This window comes from Acanthochromis polyacanthus, chromosome 9 (assembly GCF_021347895.1).
Source record: "Acanthochromis polyacanthus isolate Apoly-LR-REF ecotype Palm Island chromosome 9, KAUST_Apoly_ChrSc, whole genome shotgun sequence".
NCBI classification, from domain to species: Eukaryota; Metazoa; Chordata; class Actinopteri; family Pomacentridae; genus Acanthochromis; species Acanthochromis polyacanthus.
The window spans coordinates 16546796-16565377 of NC_067121.1; the positions used below are offsets into that span (position 1 = coordinate 16546796).

The window sequence follows — 18582 nt, forward strand, 5'->3', positions numbered from 1 at the left end:
CCTACTTTGCATATTTCCCAGTTTGCATGTAATTGTAATCAACGTTGTAGGAGAGAGGACTAACGTTGTGGAAGAGACCAAAAAAGGAGTATAAAACACCCAAAATATGTTTTTTCACTAGAGGCTAAATGCTGTGGTTTATTTTAGCATGACAGTGAAGAAACATTTTCGTTTATATGACTTCGTAAGTCTGGATGGGATCGGTAGTGACTTTGCGCATGCGCGATTCATCTGTCGTCTGGCCACGGAGTGATGTGGGTCTCCCCCTCCCCTCACTGGGTCTGCTGCGGTTACTGGACTGACAGCCTGTGCTCTGGGAGGGGGAGAAGCTCACAGCAGCACCTGCTGCTTGTTGAAAACAGTAACTGCAGAATGAGCTGAGTTTTCCTATCAGAGTCTCCAAAACGGCAGAAAAAGTCGCTAGATTTGTCGCTAGTCGCTTTTGACAAAAAAAAGTCGCTAGGAGCTTTGAAAAGTCGCTAGATTTAGCGAGAAAGTCGCTAAGTTGGCAACACTGCGTGCTGCAGGTAGTTTGCTCTACCTCAAAGTATAACTAAGCAGAAAGAATGTTTTATTTCTGAGAAATTTGTGATTGAGGAATGTTTAAGTCATACTTAAGCTGATAATAAATGAAACATTGGCAGCACTTACTGTGATGTGTTCTGCATGTAGTATGTCTTTTTTTCTTTATATTGCTCTTTTTCATTCAGTGGTAGCCTAGTAACAGGATGTAGGAGAAGAATCACCTTTTTTTCCCAGTTCTTACATATTTCGCATTTATTTCCATATTTCACAACTATTCGCATACTTTGCAACTTTCCGCAATTTCCCCTCATAAAATGGCATAAAACCCCCGCATATTTATTCGCATAATCAAGGATTTTAGCCCGTGGAATCAAGGATTTTTGCCCGCGTTTTCCTGGAGGGTATAAATAATTATTATTATGCATGGAATGCGTGTCCCACAACATGCTAGCAAAACATTTTAGCTGGTAGAAGAAGAAAACAGTGAATCACATGATACACTGGACTTAATATCAAGCAGTTTTCCAAAAGAATGGGTAGAGCAAAGCTATGTCCTGTCTTCTATTTTTCACATTTTCATAACATTGTCAGCCTTGACTGAATGTCTCACTCTACCTCAGGAAACACTGTTATGCATAATATCAGGATAAAACTAATTCTTCTTACTTTTTTCTTATCTTTTTCCATCTAAAAGTTTGTCCTCTTGGCCAGCAGTAACAGCTATCTGAATATCTAGTTTCTACTCCTGAGAAAAAGCTAACATTAGCATGGATTAGCAACCCTGTGATTAGAGTAGGGTTAGCAATCAACAAATAAAACAGGCAATAAAAATGGTACTATTGATGTGTAAGCTGAGCGAATCAAGTCTTTGATAGTTTATTATCTATTATTGGTGAATATGGAGCAGAAAATTGTAGAGAAGGTTTATTTTTCAAAAAATCTGAAGCCCATATATATATATCCTCCAATTCTGGAGTGACTCACACACACATACACACACACGCACGCACACACGCACACACACACACGCACACACACACACGCACACACACACACGTATACACCTCATGCACACTTTTTTCACTCACACGCAAATGCTTCCATGCTTCTTATTTGTTTACTTTTGTTCTATTTTATGATTATATGTCTATTTATGTGGTTTACTTGTGTATTTGCACCTGCTGGCGCCTCTTGGCCAGGTCGTGTTTGCGCATGCGAACTGTTTTTCAAATGTTTTTACCTGATAAAATAAAGGCCAGAAATAAACAAAAAAGATTCTGCTGGTGTACACACTGGCGAAGGTTTTCTAAAGTTAAGGGAAAGACTTTTAAACAGATTTTACTTGAGAGTTAGGAGGACCTCGGAGGAAATCTGAGAGAAGAAGGAAGGGGAAGTTGCCACAAAGGGGTTTTGAGAGCAGCCGCCCCCAGCAGAGCAGCCCTTAATCTGCTGCAGCGACGAGGCGCTCCAGAGGCGATGCAGGAGTCCGGAGAGATGAGCTGACGGCGCACAGCTGCTCCTGTCATGCCGCGCACACTCTCACAGTAGGGAGAAAGTTTTCCAATTCTTCACCGAGCCTCCGCTTGCATCGCCACCATGGAGTACTGGAGGCAGTGTGCGACGTGGCTGATCGGCTGCAACGTGCTGCCGGCGAATCACCGGGTCACCGCGGACACTGCGCAGGTGTTCGACCTGGCGCAAACCCTGCGGGACGGGGTGCTGCTGTGCCAGCTGCTCAACAACCTGAAACCCCACACCATCAATCTGAAGGAGATCAACCTGAGGCCGCAGATGTCGCAGGTAGGCAGCTCATTTCTTTTGGCAGAACAAGTTGAAGTTGAATTCCAAAAAATCTGACTTTGATGTGCTAAAAGCTGCTCATGCTGACCCGGAGAGTCAGATGGGAGGGATGGTTCAGGACAGTCCTTAAAGGTAATAGCAGGTTCAGTGGAGGGGGACAGTCAGAACTACAGTCACAGGTTGACAGCTTTTAAGGAAATAAAGAAAGCCCAGATCCACATAAAGTCTCTAAATAACCCACCACAGATTAGAGTAGAAAGCATATTAGAATATGGTAAAATTTTCTGTTTTCAATTCAATAGTTTTATTTAGTTTTTCAATGATGTCAAAATAAATTGCAAGTATTTGCAGGTTAAGGTAGGCTTGGGATCATTTTCAGTCTGTCCCACACATTGTTATACCTGAATTCATAACTGAACATGTTCTCATATCGAACTGAATTATATATTTTATGGCCATACCTCTGACAGATGACTTCACCGTTCTATTCCTTCTGAATAGTCACAGTTGGCTTGCTGTGTCCTGTTTTTATGCCTCCATATCAGCAGCTGGAAGTCTTGAAGTGCTAAATGCCCCTTGCCTATGAAACCTAAAGAAATGGACCAAGATTTGACCTCTCCTTACCCATGTAGTCATTCTTCCCGCTGCCACTGGAGAGGCCTGATAAAATCCTCTCTTTGATCCACCCATTGGTTACACTGGTACAATTTAGCAGTAGCTTATAGTTTCTTGTGACTGGGTATGAAGCCATATAGCACATGTAGTGTAGCCAGACTTTGGGATTTATACAAACTCTGTTTTTATTTTGCAAATTAATTTTCTACTACAAATCCTGATTTTGTGCAGAATGTTCTCGCAAAAGAGATTGATGAAATCTTTAAAAGTTCATAGTGGGTACTGTAAAATTAAATAAAATAAGCTATTCATTGAGACCTAATGTTATGAAAAGCATATTTCTTGATTTAACCAAGGCACTTGTTTATAATAGGATATCTGCTTAAGTGCTTTTATGACAGCTGTTGTGGTTGACAAAATACTAACTGATAATTAAGCCTTTTTGTAATATGTCAGTATATGTGTATGACTTCCTGTGTACCAGCGTACTGAGGCATCATTGGAAGTGATTAGATCTCTGCGCATTCTTGAAAGTCTAATAACTTATTAAGGTCAAAGCCCCAACTAATGAAGCAATGATGTGAAGCACATATTGAATATTTTTTGGAATATGGGATTAACCATTTTTTAGATTGAAATGACGCATCAACACAGACTCCTTAAAAATTATTTAATATATAGCTTCTTTTGTGTCACACTTTCAAAATTCTAATTGTTGGTTACATAATAAATAAACAGCAGCTGGTTTTATAAGCTTAAAATTGTATTTGGCCTTATAAACGTCTGTGTTCTGTATGTGCTCTGTGAGTGCACATCCACTCCGCTTTATCTCAATAGACACTGAAAGCAAACCCAGGGCATGCTGAGCTGAACAATGGATAGACATAGCCTGCAGCTATAGGCCATCAGAGTACGGTTGAGAAAGATGTGACAGTGGGCTCCAGATTTTATATGATGCTTTCATTGTGTCCTGCTGACCGATGATCTTAGAAATGGAAGCAAGACCATGAAGGTAATAGACTGGAGGACAAGAGTGCAGTGTACTGTGATGAAAATGTGCCCATGAGTGCTACTTTTATCATACTGTATGTTAGGCCTTGGTGCGCATGCAAATCAATGGTGCTGATAATAAAACATATGGATCAGATATGCACCAAATGTCTTCTCTGCTGTTCACATATTAGTTATTTTTTCAGATTAACGAGAGACTAATTTCTATTCAAAAACAGATAAACAGTACAAATAAGGTAATGTCAAAAGCTACAAAAACTAAGAGCTTCTAAAAGTGGTCCAACATTGAAATAACTAGTAAAAGACCCTGGATAGGCAAATCACAGGCCTCGTTTAAATAATCCCAACCCCTCAAACACCAGCACTATAACAATCATGTTGTTGTTGTTGTTGCTGTTTGTTTGTTTGTTTGTTTTTTACCAGTGAGACCACTGGTTACTTGTGTTTTTTTAAATTCCCATCTAGAAATGAACAAGTGAATGTGCGGAGCTATGAGTGAGGCTTCTGGTGGTGCAAAGCCTTCATGTTCATGCACTTCCTCCGCAGACTAACGGGGCCCCAGGGGGCGGTGGGGTGATTACAGGCGTCTCAAAGATGAGATGATGTGATAAAAACAAACCTATCTGTTCTCAAGAATTTTGTCTTATCAAAAAAAAGTTATATACAGTTTCTACTTTAGTCATCACTAAATAACCTGCTTGAAAAGACCGATTACAATTGTTTAAAGCCTCCATGCTATTTGAATACTTGCCTGGATGTTTGAAGCACTATGAGTAAGCTTTTAGTTGAAGTGGTCCAAGCTCTGCTCAGAGCCTGCTCTATTACCAGACGTCTGTTGTCTTTATAAAAGCTGTTTGACTGCAGTCTTCCCACTGAAACACACTGAGACATAGATCCTGAGAGGAAGTGACTGGGGACAGAACTAGCGACTTCATTTCACACCGTCAAACGCTTAGTTTTCATTTTCAGTTTGCAGAGTTTGTGGTTCACCTTCACTTTCTCAAAAGGAACTTCAAATCATCTGTACTTTTCTGATTCTGACAATACAAGTTTATGCGGGCTAAAATAGGATTGATGGGCTCGGCTCACACTCACACTTTTCAGGCTTCTTTATTAGTATCTGTCTATGAAAATCATCACATTGTTCTTTTTAGTCTGTTATTTTTAAATAATCTGTGTGCTGCTGCAATAGAGTTTTATAAGTCTGTGCTCATTTTTGCTGCTCAAAGCATAACAAATTATATTGAAAGCATTCAGTAACTCTGTCTAGAAACAATGTCATTGTTAATAACCACAGACCATGCTGTCAACAGTTCAGCAGAACAAAGGAACAGTTTCTTTGTTAAAATCTTCTAGTCAACACTGCTGGCGGATTTTCTGTAAAACTGTTTCTGTAAATGAAAGGCCAGTTATTTCTAGTTTTTCACTACTAAGTTCACTGATTTTTACAAAGACTTCACAAAATTAGCTTGGACATTTTCAGTTTGAGTACATTCCCTTTAGTTTTGCTTCACAATCAGGTAGGGGTAGTTCAACAATATCAAAAGCTGAATTTTAATTAATTTCTTGCTGTTATTATTACTGTATTTGGGTACCCACATCCATTAATGTTATTCCAAGAAGTTGATGATTAAATTAACATTTTGGCCTTGATCGCAGTTTTAAAAAATGCGCAAGTTACTCTAAATGCTATATTCATTTTTGCTTTTCCAGTTCCTGTGCTTGAAGAACATTCGGACTTTTCTGACTTCTTGCTGCAATGTGTTTGGGATGAAGAAAAGTGACCTATTTGAAGCCTTCGATCTCTTTGATGTTCGAGACTTTGTAAAGGTAAACCCCCGTTCATTTTGAGGATTTTCTGCCACTGCACAATGAAACAGTCATCTGATTTGATATATGATGATATTTTCCAACAACTGTCAAAACTCTTCTCTGCATTTCTGGTCTTCTACTTTTCTCATTTAGCTGTCTACTTTATCAGCAGTGATTAATGAAAGTCTATTAGCTTTTAGGGATCCTGCACTTTTACAAGTTGTTTTACAAGGAAGTCAGTTTAAGATGACATTATATGTTACACACTATTACAGCTGAGTGATGATGATTGTGGAGATCATTTATTTCACCAGTAGTGCATTTGATAATTTCTAATAATGAAATTAGTGAAAAAAATATCAAAATGTTCAGTTTGTATTGTCCAAACATCTCATACAGTATGAAAAAAATCACAAAACTGTTGCAGAAAACACAAGGAAAAATAACCCATTTTTGATCATAAATAAATAAATAATGTTTAAAAAACAAAAAGAAACACAATGAAAAAAAAATGTGTTTTGGGAAAAAGCTTGATATGGTGAGCCACAGTCTTTCAAGCAGAATCTAAAGTACCTACACAAGTGAGTTTTTTTTTTTTTTTTTAGCAGGCAATGCTACACTACTGTTCAACATTTTGGGGTCACCCAGACATGTTTTTCAAGTTTTCCATGAAAACTCACACTTTTATTCATGTGCTAACATAATTGCACAAGGGTTTTCTAATCATCAGTTAGCCTTTCAACATTAGCTAACACAATGTAGCATTAGAACACAGAAGTGATGGTTGCTGGAAATGCTCCTCTGTACCCCATGTAGATATTCCATTAAAAATCTTCCATTTCCAGCTAGAATAGTCATTTATCACATTAAGAATGTCTAGAGTCTAGACTGTATTTCTGATTGATTCAGTGTTATTCAATGTGCTTTTCTTTCAAAAACAAAGAAATTTCTAAGTGATCCAAAACTTTTGAACGAAAGTGTATGTGATATTGTGTGAAAAATAAAGAGAATATTGTAAAGAGAACCAGAACCAGACATCACCAAAAGTTAAGTTAGTTGTAGATACTGCGTCACTGCTCTTGCAATCAAGCACATACAAAAAACAGAACTCCATTGATGTATTCTTACTTCGCAAAGTGCCTATAAATCCACACTGTAAAGAATCAATAATCTGCCCAGTGGCAGCTATGACAATAAAGCTTTCTATTCTATTCTATTCTATTCTATTCTATTCTATTCTATTCTATTCTATTCTGTTCTATTCTATTCTATTCTAAAAATGGTTGTTTATACGATAAAATTCTGGCAGCTGTGTTCACTAGAAGGCTACTGTTAAATTATAGTTAAAAAATTTCTTCATTTATGGTAAAGAAATGTATTAATACTGTTGATCTGTTGATTTTACGGTTAAAAAATGTGCTTCCTTCCATATTTTATTAGAAAATTAAAATTTTAGCCTTAAAAAATAGTTTTATTTATAAATGTACATGAAAATAGCTATAAAACAAAGTTTGTGTGACCTATTATAAACATTGACACCCTCTTAAAATAATAAAAAAATAAATATTTTTTTCAGGTTATACAGGAAACACAAAAAACTTGACCAAACTACATTATACTTTGACTTAGGCCATCATACTACGGGGCTATAATCGCATGATCTATTCAACTGAGGATTCAGGCGATTTTACCAGAGGTGGCCAGCATCATGAGGAGATGGTTTAGGTAATAATATAACTTTTGTCAAATAATGACTTAGGCCAATATTTTAGGAAGGTGACGTCATTACAGCATTGTCCAATTATCAGCACAACAGTCAGTGTATTTAACATTTAATATGTGTATTTTTAGACAGCTGTCATAAATATTAAAGCACATATCTGTTATTAACACAAAAGTACATCAATATGACAGGTACAGACTGTATTTTTAACATGAAATAAATGCAAAAAAAATTGCCATGTTAATTGTTATTAGTATTACAGTTTCCATTATCAGCACAACAGCACTTACATTTATGTGTGAAAAGTTGTTTGCTTTTCAAGAAATAAATGCAAAAATTCCAGGACTGAATATTATACGTATTATGGCATTTTTCCATTAAAATCTGTGCAAGAGAAGGGAAATGTACTTTTTCAAGAGAAAAATTGTAGATAGTAATTTTTTCCTGATTAACTTATTTACAGAGATTCAGTGTTATATAAACTGTATCAAACAATTTTAGAGCTTACAGATTTTTACTGTCATAGTTTTGACAGTTTTTCTTAGTGAAATATATGACCTTTATTTTTTACAGTGTATCACATCAGAGTTTGTGTGTGTGTGTGTGTGTGTGTGTGTGTGTGTGTACTTGTTTCTGTTATACCGGTGGGGACTTTGACCTGACTATTTGCTATAAAGGTGGGGACTTGTCTTACGGTGGGGACCTAAAATGAGGTCCCCACGGGTGGCAACACCGTTTTCTTGGCCATATTGTTGTTAATAAAAAATGTAAAAGTGCAAAAACGTTTGTTTAGGGTTAGGCATTGATTTGGTGTTGGTTAAGGTTAGGGTTAGGGTAAGGGTTAGGAGTTAGATATGAATGGGAGTCAATGGTAAGTCCCCACCGGTATAGAAAAACAAACATGTGTGTGTGTGTGTGTGTGTGTGTGTGTGTGTGTGTGTGTGTGTGTGTGTGTGTGTGTGTGCGTGTGTGTGACAGTTTAAAAGCATTCAGTATTTGTCCATCCATTGCATTTTTACAGTGTTTTCCTGAAGGGTTTGCTTGACTTCTTTTTACTGCTGTGTTATTGTGGGAGCTAGCTTCAGTGTGTGTACATGGTGTTACCAGGTCAGTGGGTCTGTAGTGTGCTCTGCATAGCTACTCTGTGGACGGTCGCTCACTGCACTGGAGCCTGATTTAACTGTGCTGAAGGCAGCACACTCACTCTGAGAAACCCTCTTTCCACATTTCCTTAGTTTAGTGTATTTGGTGCATAACCTTGCCTTGAAGCATAATGAGTTATCTGGGCATTTAGAGACTGTTCACAGTCAAGTACATTAGTATTTAATATGTAAGCATTTAACCATTGGAGACTATGTATTAGTCTGTACTTAATGTATTTGTAAAGGGTTTTTGTCAGAACATGTATGTTGTGTAATATAACTTATTCATTTGGTATTTTGAGTTCAGAAAATGTCAAGTATAGTTCTGTACCATGTACCACATGCCAGCAATTTTTTATGAAAAGAAATAAAAAGCACAGTTAGACTCATAATTACACATATTATACATAATTGCAAAGTTGAATTCATCCCACTGCAGTGAATTGAGAGGGGTGGGACGATGGGTAAGTGTATATTGAACTTTGTGTGCAGTTTTCCATGCAGACTCTTTTCTTTCAGCTCAGTGTGTTGTGTTGTGTTGTAAAGAAGCTTCCAGTTAATCTGGCTGTTGATAATCCCACAGGGGATGCGCTGCCTGCAAATATGTACAGGACATCCAAGCCAGGCTGCATAATCTCAGCCATGTTCAGGGGTTGTCCATCAAAAAAACAAGCTTCCGAAGGGGAAAGATTGCACTGCATCAATATGTTTTTTTTTCACAATTAGTTCGAAATACTGGTGTCTGCAGGTTCAGCAACTGGGCTGGATTAGCTGTAAGTAGTGCTGTACAGCTGAACAAGAAATTCCCAATCTCTTCCTTTTTTTCCAAGGGAACATCTCAAATCTCCAACAATCTAATCCACTTGAGGTAGAGTTGTGCCAGTTCTGCCCATAGATTGAGCATTAGTCCACTGAATATCTAATGAGAGTTCTCTAACCTACATTCCTCTGCTGAGTTACTACAGGCCTCACCACGGTCAGGCTACAGGCCAGAGAGACGAAAGAAAGAGACAAGAAGGGTGTTTGTTTATTCCTAAAAAAAAAAAAAAATCAATCTTCTGATTGCATTTTGAAAAACAAAATGTTTGCTTACTGAAGTCAGGCGAACAGGGAGTGGTCTTTTATGTTAAAGGATATCTTTTTTTATCTTCAGTTTGATATTTCAGGAAACAAGATTCTTGGCTTCCTGACAAAGTGTCCACCACATATCTGCACAGTAAATATGAAACTACTGTCAGCTGTCTGCTTGTTCAGCTTAACATGTAGGTAAAGGAAATAACTGATCAGGTTCCATTCAAAAGTTACACAAAAGTGCTGAAAACAGAAAGTCTTTAGTGGAGTTAATCAACACACTGTTTTCCTGGTGTCTCCACCAGTTGCCTAATTCATACTAGGGATCTGCTTGGTCGAATATTGGATCTGATATTCACTGTTTTTCTGACTATTGGTATCCTTATTTTTTAACCTATTCCAGATAATATGAATTAATTTAAAATGCTCTGTATAAAAAATATGTCGGCTAACTTCTACTTCATACTGCACCAGGCTCATAAATAATTCAGCATATTTCCAGTGGTAAAACCATAAGGTACAGTTCTACAGTGGAGTGTTTGTCCCCACTAATCAAACTGATGATAGAGCTGGTAGATGGACTCTTCTGGTTAGAGCTTAGCTTTATTTTTAGCATAAAAACATGACAGTGGTATCAATCTTCTCACCTATCTCTGGACAAGAGAACAAATGAAGGTTTTTCTCAAAATGCTGAATTATTTGTAAAACAGAATTTAAAAAGTCTATGCATAATAACAATCTATGCATAAGTATATGTTCTGTCTGCTTAGTGCCGTCACACACTCAACAAGAGCAAAAGACTTTCTAAAATACTGAGTAATAGACGTTTATGGTTTTACTCAGCTCCAGCAACTCACATTAGTGTGAAAACTACATAAACATACACTTCCCTCATCATTAAATTTGCCATGTCCACCTTCAGCATCTAATAAAAGGACAAAAAATCAATTAAGTTTCACTAAACTGTTCTTAATCATAATTTGCTTTGGTAGAAGGGCTTGCTTGCTGTTGTGGGGTTCCATATTCACCAAAGCATTGGCAGAAATCAAACAGACACTTTGTTTTGCTTTGTTGATCTAAATTTGTTTAAAAGATTGCTTAACTGTAACACCGGGTGGATTTATTACATGGCGTCCCTCTTTTGTGACAGTGTTCTGGGGACTTAAGATAATGTAGGCCACAGTTACCAAGGCGGTCAGACTTCAGCTTAGCTTGTGGCTTTGCTTCTCATGTCACTTGTGGCTTAAACTAAGTGTCACTGCCAAGCGAGGTGTGAGAACAACTTGTTTTTTGAACAAGGCAAGGATTTACACTTTAGTATTTAAGTTAACAGGTGTTTGAATGTTTCTTGAGTGTATTCTTCTTTTTCTCAAGTCAAGTCATGCTCAATTTTTTTATCCTTAAGTTGTTCTTCTTTAGCACTACCTGTCTACACAGCAGCCTCAACTATCCCTACTGCTAAATCAGTTTTGGTGGGTCTGATTTGTGCAACATATAATGTTGGTGTCAAAGTTTAGCAAAAATACCACTGAGTTCAAGTCATTCATGTAATATAATGGTTATTATCCCATAAGGCTCTCAAAGCAAACGTCAAGAGGGACGTACGGGAAATATTTTACAGTTATGCATAGATTTTCTTGAGTCTACTGAAATGTGACATTCAGGATCTGATTGTGTTTTGGGTGTAGAGTCATGAAAAACTGACACCGAGCTACATACAGCTACAAACTTGTTTGCACAGTTAAATCATTTCACTTCAAGTGCAAATATTTTTGCTTTGTTTCAGAAAAAAGAAGTTGTGATTATACAGAGGCCTTCTGCATATTTAGAGCTCACAAACAAGAGGCTTTCAAGTCACGAGCACACCTGGGTTCAGCCAAAGCCACAGCACTCATTCACACAGGAAGAGAATAACTGCAGATAGACAGACTTTCATATCTAACCTCATCAGCTGTCTGTTTTAAGAGTGCCTGCGATTCCAAATCCTTTCACACGTTGTAGTCCTGCTATGAGAAACTTCTTCATACCAACCAGACCACATTATACAAAGTTCAACAGCAAATGGATTGCTGTCCTTTGCTAATCTGAATGTTGTAATATTTACTGTCACTGTTTCTCCTACAGTATTTACTGTGTGAATTTTTCAGGACTCTATGTCGTAATATTGGCCACAGCAAGTTCAAGACAGTTGTGATCTTTTTTCTGGGGGACTCAAATGAATGTTCAACAGCTATGCTTCTACCAACTAATCTATCCACTGATTTATCAGTTTTGTCACCTAATCCAAATGATTAGTTCTTCCACACACAAAAAAAAATCAAATAGAACATTTCATTCAGAGCTTTTTTTAAAAAAAAAAATCTGATAAACAAAGATTGTACAAAGAAATGTGCTTAAAATAATAAATAATGGCAGAAACCTTTAGGGTGTATTGTTTTTCTGCTACAAGTTCAAAATATATTAAAAAGCTTACCCTCCTAATGAACAGGCAACACTTACAGTGGGCTTGCCTCTTGAGGAGGTGCATGTTCCAGATCAACAGCTGTGTGTTTTCTCTTCAGGTGTTCTTAAATTGTACGAGACTGCAGTGATCTGCTATCCAAATTCTGCACCGTGTACAGACCACGTGTTTGTTCTGTGATAATTCTAAGTAGTCATAGACCGTCAAAGCCTTGGGTCTTTCCGTGAACTAAGACGGACCTTGTTGCAGCTGTCACTTTCTCAAGCTGAATTGCTGACTTTACCAATTACTGGAGCCAGAAATTACATTTTTGTAAAAGATGCATCAGTTAACAGTCGTGATGTTGATGTTGCCGATGACGACTAATCATGGCAGCCCTTATGTTCAGTGGTAATGGACTTGGATTTTTACAAGCCTTGATAAAGGAACACTATGAACCATAAAAGCACAGTTTTAATTTTCCAGATATCACACAATTTATGCTCGCCATTCATTTGTGTTAGTAGATATGTAGATAACGACAAAAGCACTCAGAGAACACAGTACTCCGCCAAGGCTGCTCAGTCGTATGATCTCCGACAGATAAAATCTTTAAAAAATTTGCGGTCCGCAGAAGTCGATTTGTAGTAGCATCACAATCACAGGCATCTGATGTAGTATTCACTTTTTGTCATAGTTACAGTGACGACATGCCGTTATCTTGCCATGACACAGAAATCTTTAACAAATCCATGTATCCAGACTAGATACTGCATCACTGCCAAAATCTATTCACTTGGTCCTTGTGTCATTTCTGACCTTCCCTGAAAATTTTATCCAAATCCGTTAATCTGTTTTTGAGTAATGTTGCTGTCAGACAAACAGACGAACCAACGCAGATCATCACATAACTCCGCCAAGGCTCCATCTCCTTGGTGGAGTAACAAGAAAAGCACTCAGAGGGTGTAGTACTCCACCAAGGCTGCTTAGTCAGTGCATGATTTCCGACGGATGAAATCTTAAAAATAAATTTGTGGTCTGCAGCAGTTGATATGCAGTAGATTCACAATCATGTGATTGTGGTGCTCACTTTAGAAATCCGTGGATCCAGACTATAATCTGCATCACTGCCAAAATTGAATGACTTGGTCCTTGTGTCGTTTGTGACCTACCCTGAAAATTTCATCCAAATCTGTTACTCCGTTTTTGAGTAATGTTGCTAACAGACAGACAAACCAACAGCAATCGTCACATAACTCTGCCACATTCTGTGACTAATACATTATCTAATACATGTATTACAGTAATAATACATGATCAAGGCACACAGAACATAATCGAGAACCTTTATTGTCATTTTGCAATTAGTTTTCACAAGTCAGATAACGATGTTTGTTTAAATTAGTATTGTTAACTGTTTACATCTGATAGTGAACTTCAGTGAATTACCTGTAAGTTTTTAGGGTGTATTTTCAAACCTACAAAATTAAAATGTGACTGTGAAAAAGTGCAGATCTCTCTGAATCTCTACACTTTCATGCATGCCTCTGTTAATATGACCGCTCTTCTCATTATCTAACTTACATACCGGCACCTCACCATTACACTGACGCAGCCACAGTGGGATGGAAAGCAGTGACTTTGAGGTAGCATGACCATTTCCTGTAGACCATTGTTGCTGTCTGCGTTTCCTCCTTTCACATGATTTAAGTTTGATTTACTGGCATAGTGAAGTATAGTAGCAGTGCTATGCGTAACCTTTTAGAATTTAACATAGGAAAAAACAACCAATGTTTGCTCATTCCTACAGTCCTTGATTTGAATTACTATTTTGTTTCTCACTTTTTACCTTTATGAGACAGCAATAATAGAAAGATGTCCAATTTTGAGTCCCTTCTCAGCAAATTTATGAAAGTCTCACATGCCTTCAGTATCGGTCTTTCATTTTTCAGCTCAAACTACTGCAAAGATGGTTCACTTTACCATGTCTGTAAAACCACTGGTTTTAGTTTCAGTGTCTGTAAGCTTTTACTGGAGCTGAGCTGCTGCTGTCTCCAGGATGGAGACTCTGTGTGTCAGTGACTGACAGTGTGGAGCAAAACAGTTATTTGTGCCCCAGATAGCAAAATGTGGGTGAATCAATGTTGAATCTACAGTGCCTTGCGAAAGTATTCGGCCCCCTTGAACTTTTCAACCTTTCGCCACATTTCAGGCTTCAAACATAAAGATATAAAATTTTAATTTTTTGTCAAGAATCAACAACAATTGGGACACAATCGTGAAGTGGAACGAAATTTATTGGATATTTTATACTTTTTTAACAAATAAAAAACTGCAAAGTGGGGCGTGCAATATTATTCGGCCCCTTTACTTTCAGTGCAGCAAACTCACTCCAGAAGTTCAGTGAGGATCTCTGAATGATCCAATGTTTTCCTAAATGACTGATGATGATAAATAGAATCCACCTGTGTGTAATCAAGTCTCCGTATAAATGCACCTGCTCTGTGATAGTCTCAGGGTTCTGTTTAAAGTGCAGAGAGCATCATGAAGACCAAGGAACACACCAGGCAGGTCCGAGATACTGTTGTGGAGAAGTTTAAAGCCGGATTTGGATACAAAAAGATTTCCCAAGCTTTAAACATCTCAAGGAGCACTGTGCAAGCAATCATATTGAAATGGAACGAGTATCAGACCACTGCAAATCTACCAAGACCCGGCCGTCCCTCTAAACTTTCACCTCGAACAAGGAGAAGACTGATCAGAGATGCAGCCAAGAGGTCCATGATCACTCTGGATGAACTGCAGAGATCTACAGCTGAGGTGGGAGAGTCTGTCCATAGGACAACAATCAGTCGTACACTGCACAAATCTGGCCTTTATGGAAGAGTGGCAAGAAGAAAGCCATTTCTCAAAGATATCCATAAAAAGTCTCCTTTAAAGTTTGCCACAAGCCACCTGGGAGACACACCAAACATGTGGAAGAAGGTGCTCTGGTCAGATGAAACCAAAATGGAACTTTTTGGCCACAATGCAAAACGATATGTTTGGCGTAAAAGCAACACAGCTCATCACCCTGAACACACCATCCCCACTGTCAAACATGGTGGTGGCAGCCTCATGGTTTGGGCCTGCTTTTCTTCAGCAGGGACAGGGAAGATGGTTAAAATTGGTGGGAAGATGAATGGAGCCAAATACAGGACCATTCTGGAAGAAAACCTGTTGGAGTCTGCAAAAGACCTGAGACTGGGACGGAGATTTATCTTCCAACAGGACAATGATCCAAAACATAAAGCCAAATCTACAATGGAATGGTTCACAAATAAACGTATCCAGGTGTTAGAATGGCCAAGTCAAAGTCCAGACCTGAATCCAATCGAGAATCTGTGGGCAGAGCTGAAGACTGCTGTTCACAAACGCTCTCCATCCAACCTCACTGAGCTCGAGCTGTTTTGCAAGGAAGAATTGGCAAGAATTTCCGTCTCTCGATGTGCAAAACTGATAGACATACCCCAAGCGACAGGCAGCTGTAATTGCAGCAAAAGGTGGCGCTACAAAGTATTAATGCAAGGGGGCCAAATAATATTGCACGCCCCACTTTTCAGGTTTTTATTTGTTAAAAAAGTATAAAATATCCAATAAATTTCCTTCCACTTCAGTGCATTTTTACGGAGACTCGATTACACACCGGTGGATTCTATTTATCATCCTCAGTCATTTAGGACAACATTGGATCATTCAGAGATCCTCACTGAACTTCTGGAGTGAGTTTGCTGCACTGAAAGTAAAGGGGCCGAATAATATTGCACACCCCACTTTGCAGTTTTTTATTTGTTAAAAAAGTATAAAATATCCAATAAATTTTATTCCACTTCACGATTGTGTCCCAGTTGTTGTTGATTCTTGACAAAAAATTAAAATTTTATATCTTTATGTTTGAAGCCTGAAATGTGGCGAAAGGTTGAAAAGTTCAAGGGGGCCGAATACTTTCACAAGGCACTGTATGTTGAGACCTAAAGTAGAAATTATACAGAATGAATGGACTTGCTCTTATATAGCGCTTTACTACTCATCAGAGTACTCAATGCGCTTACACAACAATTGCTTCCATTCACCCATACGCTCACACATTCTCACTCTGGTGGGGATGGAAGCATGGCTGCCAATCCTCGCCTACGGCCCCTCCGACCACCACCAACATTCACACAGAAAGCGCAAGGTTGATAAAATGTTGAGTCAATGTTTGCTTTTCAACCATAAATCACACTTTACCCAGATAGCAAAAGATGTTAAATCAATGTTGAATTAGGGTTAAGAAGGTTGAATTGTGGTTACGGTTGAAGACTGATGGTTGGATCAACGTTGATTCAACAACATTTTGTCAACATTGAAGTTTGTGTTTAAAAGATACCATTGAATCTACATTGTATTTTGGTTTAATTAAAATGTTTGACAGGTCAATGTTTAATTAATGTTGAATCTATGTTTGCAAACATGTAATCTATGTAAGCAAACGTTGACTCAACATTTTATCAACCTTGCGTTTTCTGTCTAATTTCTACTTTAGGTCTCAACATAGATTCAACATTGATTCACCTATATTTTGCTATCTGGGGCAGCAGCTGACACAAAACATGGGGAAGTTTGTGAGACCAGGACTTTTTTTTTTTTTTTAACTTTTTCTCCTGGCATGGAAATATTGCTAAAATCACAGCACAGCCGTTTTTAACTTCATTGCATGGTGAGTTTGTGAGGCACAGTTCTAGATAAAAAAATCCGTAGTTTAGCAGTAGTTTGAGTGACAACTCGGAAATGACTCTGAAGTGACTGCCCTTTAACATAGTGTTACCCAGCTGTGTCTCAAATACTATACAGGTTCCATTGTTTAACAACAGAAACAGAATAATGTGTAAACGGCATTAATAAGAATTCATGTGTATTAAAATTCCATTTATATGAGCACACAGAGCAGGAGAGACATAAAAAGATATAAAGAACTGACAAGGCTGTGTTTAGATTTTTGAAGTACCGCAGGCAACAATGACAACCTCGTATCCCAGTCAGTCCTTGTTTATTTGTTTCAAATTGCCCTTAAAATTTTGAATGTCCCACAGCTTTACAGTTTGAATAGAGCTCTGAACATTAGGCACATGATCAAACCTAATGCCAACACTAAGCATTTTTCTATTGCAGGGGTGACATTGTGTCAATAATAAAACTAATCCACTGGGTGTTTAGTTTCTCAGATGCTGATTGTGCATGAAGACGATTGTGTTCATTCTTACTGCCAACAGCAGAACATTTGGTGTGCTTTATTTATGGGTGAGAAATTTTAGAGTTAGTAGAAGTCGCTGTAGAATGTCAATAAACCCAGTGGAATGTGAGGCAACTGCTCATGTGAGGGAGCAGGATTATACAAAGTTTTAAGTAGATGCCTGTTGGTTCCTCAATTGATATTGTACCATTCAAAGGTTTGAGGTCACTTAGAAATGTCCCCCAATTCTAACTAAGGTTTACATGTTGACATGAATACTATGTACAACGCATTGAATTTCTCTTCGGGGATGAATAAAATGATTCTATTCTATTCTATTCTATTCTATTCTATTCTATTCTATTCTATTCTATAAAATGGTAATAACAGTAATTGTGACATTAACATTCCAAGCATATGCCTCTCTTTGACACACTCTCTGTGTCTCTTCTCTCTCTCTCTGAGCCATTTAACATGATTTCACACAGCTTTGTTTCACCAGGTCATGGACACTCTATCCAAGCTCTCTAACACAGCAATTGCTCAGCAAGGAGGATTCAAGTAAGTCCCTTAGTTTAAAAGAAAAAAAATGTGCTGTTGTTGTTTTTTCTACAAAATGTCATTTTGATTGAAAAATGCCCCCCAAGCCCTCTGTACCTGCATCTTCCTTTTCCCTTCACTTTACCTCCTCCTCTTCCTCCCCTTACCAACACTGCAGCCACACTTTGAGCCACATCTCACTTGCTACTGTCCAGCTGTGAAATTTATGAGCAATGAGAAATTTTTTTTTTAAATGAAGATTTTCTTCTTAAACAATCTATTTATTTCAATTTAAAAAAAAAAAAGATAAGAATACCGTATACAAAACACAACCATAAACAACAGCAAAATCACATTGGGCATGACAAAGTAAAACATATCAAGCAACGATAGCAAAGAAACAAGGAATGAATAATTTTAATTTAACTTTCTTTTTAATTATGAATTCATCTTTGTTCATTTTAGGCATCCACTACACATGAGAATCGAGCAGTTGCAGATCTCTCTTGATAAAATAAGGCACATGTATTTTGAAAACCTAATAGCTAGTTTTTAAACTGCATTTGTAAATTTGTCCAAATTAATTATGATCAGTTTGCACCTTTTTATGATATACAGAAACATACTAGACTGTTCTGCATTTCTGAATACA

General features: G+C 37.8%; 1 protein-coding gene across 1 annotated transcript in view; it reads left to right on the forward strand.

The window, feature by feature from the left end:
* The first annotated feature begins 1919 nt into the window (after positions 1 to 1919).
* Positions 1920 to 18582, forward strand: part of LOC110954532 (guanine nucleotide exchange factor VAV3-like) — a 73159-nt gene continuing 56496 nt past the window's right edge. The window contains exons 1-3 of the mRNA XM_051953586.1: positions 1920 to 2325; positions 5665 to 5781; positions 17893 to 17951. Of these exons, the coding sequence (XP_051809546.1) occupies positions 2122 to 2325; positions 5665 to 5781; positions 17893 to 17951 (380 nt within the window). The 5' untranslated portion in view covers positions 1920 to 2121. The remainder of the gene's footprint in view (positions 2326 to 5664; positions 5782 to 17892; positions 17952 to 18582) is intronic.